Source organism: Salmo trutta, chromosome 9 (genome assembly GCF_901001165.1).
Source record: "Salmo trutta chromosome 9, fSalTru1.1, whole genome shotgun sequence".
NCBI classification, from domain to species: Eukaryota; Metazoa; Chordata; class Actinopteri; order Salmoniformes; family Salmonidae; genus Salmo; species Salmo trutta.
In genome coordinates, this window is record NC_042965.1 from 14,190,100 (window position 1) to 14,199,043 (window position 8,944).

The 8,944-nt window shown below is 44.9% G+C and overlaps 1 protein-coding gene across 1 annotated transcript; it reads left to right on the forward strand.

Moving 5' to 3' along the window:
* The first annotated feature begins 1,823 nt into the window (after positions 1-1,823).
* LOC115199965 (intraflagellar transport protein 81 homolog) lies at positions 1,824-5,464 on the forward strand. The gene is made up of 4 exons (XM_029762558.1): positions 1,824-3,308; positions 3,746-3,926; positions 4,867-4,932; positions 5,264-5,464. The coding sequence occupies exons 1-4, from the start codon at positions 3,283-3,285 to the stop codon at positions 5,405-5,407; spliced, it is 417 nt and encodes a 138-aa protein (XP_029618418.1). The 5' UTR covers positions 1,824-3,282; the 3' UTR covers positions 5,408-5,464.
* The last annotated feature ends 3,480 nt before the right edge of the window (positions 5,465-8,944 follow it).

Here is an 8,944-nt window from a genome sequence, read left to right on the forward strand (position 1 = left end):
AGAATGCTATTCATTGACTACAGCTCAGCGTTCAGCACCATAAAGCCCTCAAAGCTCATCACTAAGCTAAGGACCCTGGGACTAAACACCTCCCTCTGCAACTGGATTCTGGACTTTCTGCCAGGCCACCCCCAGGAGGTAAGGGTAGGTAACAACACATCCGCCACGCTGATCCTCAATACGGGGGCCCCTCAGGGGTGCGTGCTCAGTCCCCTCCTGTACTCCCTGTTCACTCATGACTGCATGGCCAGACACGACTTCTACTCCATCATCAAGTTTGCCAAGGACACAACAGTGGAAGGCCTGATCACAGACAACGATGAGACAGCCTATAGGGAGGAGGTCAGAGACCTGGTTGTGTGGTGCCAGGACAACAACCTCTCCCTCAAAGTGATCAAGACAAAGGAGATGATTGTGGACTACAGGAAAAGGAGGACCGAGCACGCACCCATTCTCATCGACGGGGCTGCGGGGCTGTAGTGGAACAGGTTGAGAGCTTCAAGTTCCTTGGTGTCCACATCACCAACAAACTATCATGGTCTAAACACACTAAGACAGTCATGAAGAGGGCACTACAAAGCCTATTCCCCCTCAGGAGACCGAAAAGATTTGGCATGGATCTTCAGATCCTCGATTGGTTCTGTAACTGCACCATCAAGAGCATCCTGACTGGTTGCATCACTGCCTGGTATGGCAACTGCTCGGCCTCCGACCGCAAGGCACTAGAGAGGGTAATGCGTGCGGCCCAGTACATCACCGGGGCCAAGCTTCCTGCCATCCAGAACCTCTATACCAGGCAGTGTCAGAGGAAGGCCCTAAAAATTGTCAAAGACTCCAGCCACCCTAGCCATAGACTGTTCTCTCTACTATTGCACGGCAAGCGGTACCGGAGCACCAAGTCTAGGTCCAAAAGGCTTCTTAACGGCTTGTTAACAGCTTCTACCCCCCCAAGCCATAAGACTCCTGAACACCTAATGAAATGGCTACCCAGACTTTTTGCATTGCCCCCCCCCAGCCCTTTTACACCGCTGCTACTCTATGTTGTTATCATCTATGCATTGTCACTTTAATAACTCTAACTCTACCTACATGTACATATTACCTCAACTAACCGGTGCCCCGGCACATTGACTCTGTACCGGTACCCCCCTCCCCCCCCTATATAGTTTCGCTATTGTTATTTTATTGCTGTTCTTTAATTACTTGTTACATTTATTTTTCATTTTTTAATGTCTAGAAAGATTTGTATAACTAAACCAAGATAGACCATAGCCTGTCCTTTCAAATCGGAACAAATGAGTCATAGTGGGCAGAACAAGCAAGATGGGCAGAGCCACGTACGAACTAGCAAGATCCTATTGGCGCGTTCTAACCTACGTTTGCATATTTCCGACAGGGAACGCCAACTCTGTGAAGTGCGTGTGTGCAATAACATCATTTGCCTCTGTAAGCCTTCTAAACAATGCCGTTTTGTAAAAATTTGGCATAGGGTAAAAGTCTACAAAACTTAGTCCACTCTGTTCGTAACATATTCTAGTTTTGTGAACAGAAAACTGTATTGAGAAATGAATGTTTCATCAATGAGAAAATTAGCAGAATGTCGGCCAAAATCAATCTTCTCAGGCCACTGGGCTTCCTATCACTACCAAATTTGATAGTGAGTGGAAACGTTAAACGGATGCTTCACATTTATACATCGTGTGAAATATCTGTCTCATTGCTCTATCTGTGACGTCTATGCTATTGCCGCATTTAAAACATCTGGGAACTTGGAAATCTCCGACTTCATTTCGTTCAAGACAGTTGGCCACTCTGAAAAAAAACGAGCTCCAACTGGGATTATACATTTTTAGAACGGTCATTTAACTCAGAATTCCAAGTCAGGACTCTTTCTAGAGCTCCGATTTTCCGACATGGAGCACACTGATTTCATGATTTCAGCTCGTTTTTCCCCCGAGTTCCCAGTTTTCTTAAAAGAACCATTATGCATGAGAGCACGAGCCTCCACGCCTGAAGGCCCGTGATTGGTGTGTGTCAGCATAAACTGATTTTAGATCCCCAAACGGCTGTCTAAAATAAATGGATTTGGCCGTTCTGGCGATCGTAATTTACATAGGCTTTCTAGGGCAGACCAGGGGCTTTTGGCACCGCAAGGTTGATACGCAGTAACCGACCAGCAGAGTTCCTGACTTCACGCCCCAGACCGGACACTGGGGGCCTTTGTAATACGTGTTTGTAACCGTCGATAACAGTGAGAGTAACAGTCTATAGCAGTGTAATAACTGTTTATAACAATGTACACCACATCTACCAATGCACGGATGCGTTTCAAGAGCCTACGTTGTTTCAGAATCCTCAGACCCTGACGGGGAGCAGCATGGGGGACAGTACTATCTAGTTGAATGGAAATTAAACGATTATTCCAGATATTATTTAAGGAAGAATATTTAAATTTCAATCATGAATTCCTTTTTAACTAATTTATATTTAACATTATTGTTTAAAACACATTTCGATGTCCCGTTATTAAAACATTTACTGATTGTATCTTTTATTTAATTTATCCACCTTGGCAGACCACTAGAACAAAAAAAATAAGCCTTAATCCCTCCTATGAAAAGGGGAGGGTAAGATCAGAGAAACTGAACGCATCTTGCAACAGGCAAAATGCACTATAATTTCTGATATTGTGGTCAAGTAAAAGGAGGACTTTTATTTTGAAGCTATGTCCATTGTTAGAGCAGTCACTCGACGATCTTGTCAAACAATCTTTGCCCTCTTGAACAAGCTGAAAGACTTCCTGTTAGCAACCAGCTCGGGTACGTTTGTGTCTGGTTACCAAAACGGATACGAATGGTCTTGCTTTGCTGACTGTGAACGTTGTTATGGTGTTTAAAACGAGTATTCCTCGAAATAAACAAGGGGACAAGCCAGCTGGCCACTTTGTGCATACGAACTGTCTTGTTAGCGTGTAGCTAGCTATGCTTCAAGCTATCCACCTAACGTTTTATAACGGCATCTAGCTAAATAGCTAACTTTACAGTACGTAGCAAGCTAACGTAATGCTAGTTTTGATTCTGTATTTTTGCTAATCCTCTTGACTAGCTAACATTAGCTAAAATTCTTTATCTCGCTTTAGCGTTAGCTGCCCAGTTGATTTTAAGATGAGCAAGCAACTTACATTTATTGTTGAGCACCTGAATAAAGACCCCTTCAAGAAAAACGTTAACCTGATCACCTTCGACTCACTGGGGCCAATGCAACTGCTGGAGATTCTCAACGATGTTCTGGCTGAAATTGACCCTAAGGTAAGATAATGTAAACAATGATAATGTAAACAATGGCAATGTAAACAACAACCTCATACTTTTGATCATGAGTTGATATTATGTCGCAAATGTAATGTTGATGATGACACCTACCCCATTTGGGGCCCCACTACTATTGTTTCCAATTATCAGTCAGTCACCTAAAGTGTGTGTAAAATGTGTGAATGAATTGTAAATCATATTTTATTAATTTCGGTAAGCTATTGATATCCGTGAAGAAATGCCTGACCAAACAGCAAAGAGAATGTTCACTTTGCTAGGGATGTTGAAATACAAACCACCTGGGAATATGTCTGATCTGTAGGTATTCTTGACTGACAACTTACAAAATCAAAGCAGATTTTAGCAGTAGAACCAATGACATTGAATAGAACACTGAGAGTGTTTGCTTCTCACTGTCCTCTTTCTTCATACAGGAGCAGTTTCAGACAGGGCCTGGTGACTGGTAGTAAGCATGTGATTCACCCTATCCTTCACTGGCTGCTGCAGAGGATCACAGAGCTGAAGAAGAGAGCTTACCTGGCTCGCTTCCTGGTTAAGCTGGAGGTGCCTGCAGAGTTCCTGCAGGGTGGTGTCATCACTGACACCTGTCACCAGGTTTGTTTAACACTGACTTCAAGGTGCAAATGTAACCGATGTGAAATGGCTAGTTAGTTAGTGGTGGTGCGCGCTAATAGCATTTCAATCGGTGACGTCACTCGCTCTGAGACTTGAAGTAGGGTTTCCCCTTGCGTTGCAAGGGCCGCGGCTTTTGTGGCGCGATGGGTAACGCTGCTTCGTGGGGTGTCAGTTGTTGATGTGTGCAAGGGTCCCTGGTTCGAGCCCTGGTTGGGGCGAAGAGAGGGACGGAACCTACACTGTTACATTGATGCTGTTGACCCGGATCATTGGTTGCTGCGGAAAAGGAGGAGGTCAAAGGGGGGGGGGTGAGTGTAACTGATGTGAAATGGCTAGTTAGTTAGCGGTGGTGCGCGCTAATAGCATTTCAATCAGTGATGTCACTCGCTCTGAGACTTGAAGTAGGGTTTCCCCTTGCGTTGCAAGGGCCGCGGCTTTTGTGGCGCGATGGGTAACGCTGCTTCGTGGGGTGTCAGTTGTTGATGTGTGCAAGGGTCCCTGGTTCGAGCCCGGGTTGGGGCGAAGAGATGGACGGAACCTACACTGTTACACAAGCATAACATGGGATAATGGGAACGTGGGATAATGACTCCTCCTCTCGCTAGACTAGAGAGATCACACTATGATGCCATGATTAAAACCTTTATTTTATTATTTTTAAGTTCACTGTGGGCCAGAAAGATGTGATGGAATGCATAATTAAGATATGATTCATCATTGCATAGTGTTTGATCTGTTGTTTTTGTAGTATGAAGAACTAATGGAAGGATTCAAGACCTACCATAAGGAGTGTGAGCAACTGAAAAGCTCTGGCTTTTCCACTGCAGAGATCAGTGGAAAAGTGTGACACCTTTTCAATAGGTTTCACATTGAATACGCTTAAGACAGTGCTAAAACACAATATTTTCGCCAACCTCAGGACATTGGTGCTATGGAAGAGGAGAAGGACCAGCTGATCAAGCGAGTGGAGCTGCTGAAGAAGAGGGTAAGACAGACAGTCTGTTTGAGGAAGACCACCCTGTCATAATGCCTGAAACTCACAGGGACTCGCAGAGGAATGAAAACATGACCTCTTATACACGCCAACGGATTCCTTTTGGTAATGAGTCTAGACAGGCATCTGAGAGGCTCACGGCTTCACCCTTTTCCAGGGCAGAAGAGTAGTAGAGTGCTATTTTAGTGGATCATAATTTAAGGCCATGCCAGAAGAGGAAACTGAGGTCAGTGGTAGTGGCTCCCGGCTGTCGTGTGAGGTGAAACTCAATCTCAATCAGATGCCGAGACAGTATCACAGTTTTTTTTTCTGTGTCCACCAGGTGGAGTCAGTGTTCAACCACCAGCGGATGCTGGAACTGGCCAGACATTTACATGTGGAACAGGAGAGAGAAGAGTCTCTGGCTCAGCAGAAGAACCAACTAATGATATGGCATGTTCAACTTTCCAATTTACAGGCTTTGTAACCCATATTATCAACTTTGCTGCATACAGAGTACACATAAATTCAGCAAAAAAAGAAACGTCCTCACTGTCAACTGCGTTTATTTTTAGCAAACTTAACATGTGTAAATATTTGTATGAACATAACAAGATTCAACAACTGAGACATAAACTGAATAAGTTCCACAGACATGTGACTAACAGAAATTGAATAATGTGTCCCTGAACAAAGGGGGGGTGTCAAAATCAAAAGTAACAGTCAGTATCTGGTGTGGCCACCAGCTGCATTAAGTACTGCAGTGCATCTCCTCCTCATGGACTGCACCAGATTTGCCAGTTCTTGCTGTGAGATGTTGCCCCACTTTTCCACCAAGGCACCTGCAAGTTCCCAGACATTTCTGGGGGGGAATGAACCTAGCCCTCACCCTCTGATCCAACAGGTCCCAGATGTGCTCAATGGGATTGAGATCTGGGCTCTTCACTGGCAATGGCAGAACACTGACATTCCTGTCTTGCAGGAAATCACACACAGAACGAGCAGTATGGCTGGAGGGTCATGTCAGGATGAGCCTGCAGGAAGGGTACCACATGAGGGAGGAGGATGTCTTCCCTGTAATGCACAGTGTTGAGATTGCCTGCAATGACAACAAGCTCAGTCCGATGATGCTGTGACACACCGCCCCAGACCATGACGGACCCTCCACCTCCAAATTGATCTTGCTCCAGAGTACAGGCCTCGGTGTAACGCTCATTCCAGTGGTGAGACAAAACCGTGACTCGTCGGTGAAAAGCACTTTTTGCCAGTCCTGTCTGGTCCAGCCCTTCAAAGTACTGGCTAATTTAGTAGCAGTTGTTCTGGGGACCCATTGTATGTGACGAGAGAATGCTATGCAGCATTATTCTGCCTGCTAATTCCCTCTCAACCTTGTCTGCCCTTGATGTCCTGCAATAAAACAAACCATACATTCTCGTGCGCAAGCAGTGCACGCCTGAAGTGACGTAACATTCTGTGATTTCTGGGGTTCTCCAGAATGAACAGCTATAAATGTTGACATGCACAGGAGTCTCATCGTAGCCCTACAGAGAAAGGGGGGGGGTTGAATGCCGCATCCTGTTGCCCAATGTTTGATGTATTTGCCAGGGGTCATGTCTGTTGGTAGGAATTGGAGAGGATGACCTTGCTTCAAGATGTGGTCTGGGAAGAAAGAGAACATGTCAGTCTCATTTTCAGACACAAAAAAATGCTAGGTTATTGTCATTACTTTTAGTAATTCCCTTTCTCTTAGCATATTCTTTTCATGACCGTCTCCCTCGGTTCTTCTCAGTTCAAACATTTTGTCGGGTTTGTGCCCATAGGCGACGTTGTTGCCGGTGATGTCTGGTGAGGACCTGCCTTACAGCAGTCCTACAAGCCTTCAGTCCAGCCTCACTCAGCCTATTGCGGACAGTCTGAGCACTGATGGAGGGATTGTGCGTTCCTGGTGTAACTCGGGCAGTTGTTGTTGCCATCCTTTACCAGTCCCGCAGCGGTGATGTTCGGATGTACCGATCCTGTGCAGGTGTTGTTTACACGTGGCCCGTCACTGCGAGGATGATCAGCTGTCCGTCCTGTCTCCCTGTAGCGCTGTCTTAGGCTTCTCACAGTACAGACATTGCAATTTATTGCCCTGGCCACATCTGCAGTCCTCATGCCTCTTTGCAGCATGCCTAAGGCATGTTCACGCAGATGAGCAGGGACCCTGGGCATCTTTCTTTTGGTGTTTTTCAGAGTCAGTAGAAAAGCCTCTTTAGTGTCCTAAGTTTTCATAACTGTGACCTTAATTGCCTACCGTCTGTAAGCTGTTCCACAGGTGCATATTCATTAATTGTTTATGGTTCATTGAACAAGCATGGGAAACAGTGTTTAAACCCTTTACAATGAAGATCTGTGAAGTTATTTGGATTTTTACGAATGATCTTTGAAAGACAGGGTCCTGAAAAAGGGACGTTTGTTTTTTTGCTGAGTTTTTGAGACATACAGGTAAAAGTTTACATATTATCAGATTGTTGTCAATTACATATTCCAAATTCACCTACAAGTAGATTTATAAGCATGATGTTGGTTTCTTTTAAAATGCTGATAAGGTGTGTTGTCATTTGGATATGTCCAGCTTTTCCAGGCAGAGCAGAGACTGCAGAGACCTCAGCAGCAGCTGAAGGACCTGCGGCAGGCAGCAGCAGATTCCAAGCCAGAGAGTGAGTAAGCATGTTCTGCATCACCCTCCACACCACAGCTGGTTGAAAAGGTTGAAAGGTCAAGGACACAGCAGATTAGGCTGAATCTCTGTTAATTGATTCACATTTATTAAGGCCCTGTAATCATCTAGTTTTGGCCTCTTTACAGTCACACAGGAGATTTACACATTTATAGTTTCCAAAATGACCAAAGTAAAGAAAGACAGACATGAAAGCTTTTGTGAGTGGCATACCAACAAAGCATTTGACAATCCATTGACTCAAATTACCACATATCAAATGATGTGACCCTCTTCTAAAGGTTTTCAGTCTCATGTAGGCCCACTGTGCATCAGTTAAACAGCAGCATGGAGAACACTATCTACAGTGCATTTTGAAAGTATTCAGACCCCTTCCCTTTTTCCACATTTTGTTATGTTACAGCCTTATTCTGAAATGGATGAAAATATTTGTTCCCCTCATTAATCTACACACAATACCCTATAAAGACAAAGCGAAAACAGGTTTTGGGAATTTTTGCAAATGTCTAAAAACAGAAATAGCTTATTTACAGAAATATTCAGACCCTTTGCTATGAGACTCGAAATTGAGCTCAGGTGCATCCTGTTTCCATTGATTATCCTTGAGATGTTTCTACAACTTGATTGGAGTCCACCTGTGGTAAATTCAATTGATTGGACATGATTTGGAAAGGCACACAAACCTGTCTATATAAGGTCCCACAGTTGACAGTGCATGTCAGAGCATAAACCAAGCCATGAGGTCAAAGGAATTGTCCGTAGAGCTCCGAGACAGGATTGTGTCGAGGCACTGATCTGGGGAAGCGTATTATCAAATGTCTGAGGCATTGAAAGTCCCCAAGAACACATTGGGTTCTCATTCTTAAATGGAATAAGTTTGGAACCACCGAGACAATTCCTAGAGCTGGCCGCCCGGCCAAACTGAGCAATCGGGGGAGAAGGGCCTTGGTCAGGGAGGTGACCAAGAACCCGGTGGTCACTCTGACAGAGCTTCAGAGTTCCTCTATGGAGATGGGAGAACATTCCAGAAGGACAACCATCTCTGCAGCACTCCACCAATTAGACATTTATGGTAGAGTGGCCAGATGGAAGCCACTCCTCTGTAAAAGGCACATGACAGCCCGCTTGGATTTTGCCAAAAGGCACCTAAAGACTCTCAGACCATGAGAAACTGATTAAACCAAGATTGAGCTATTTTGGCCTGAATGCCAAGCGTCACATCTGGAGGAAACCTGGTACCATCCCTACGGTGAAGCATGGTGGTGGCAGCATCATGCTGTGGGGATGTTTCTCAGCGGCAGGGAC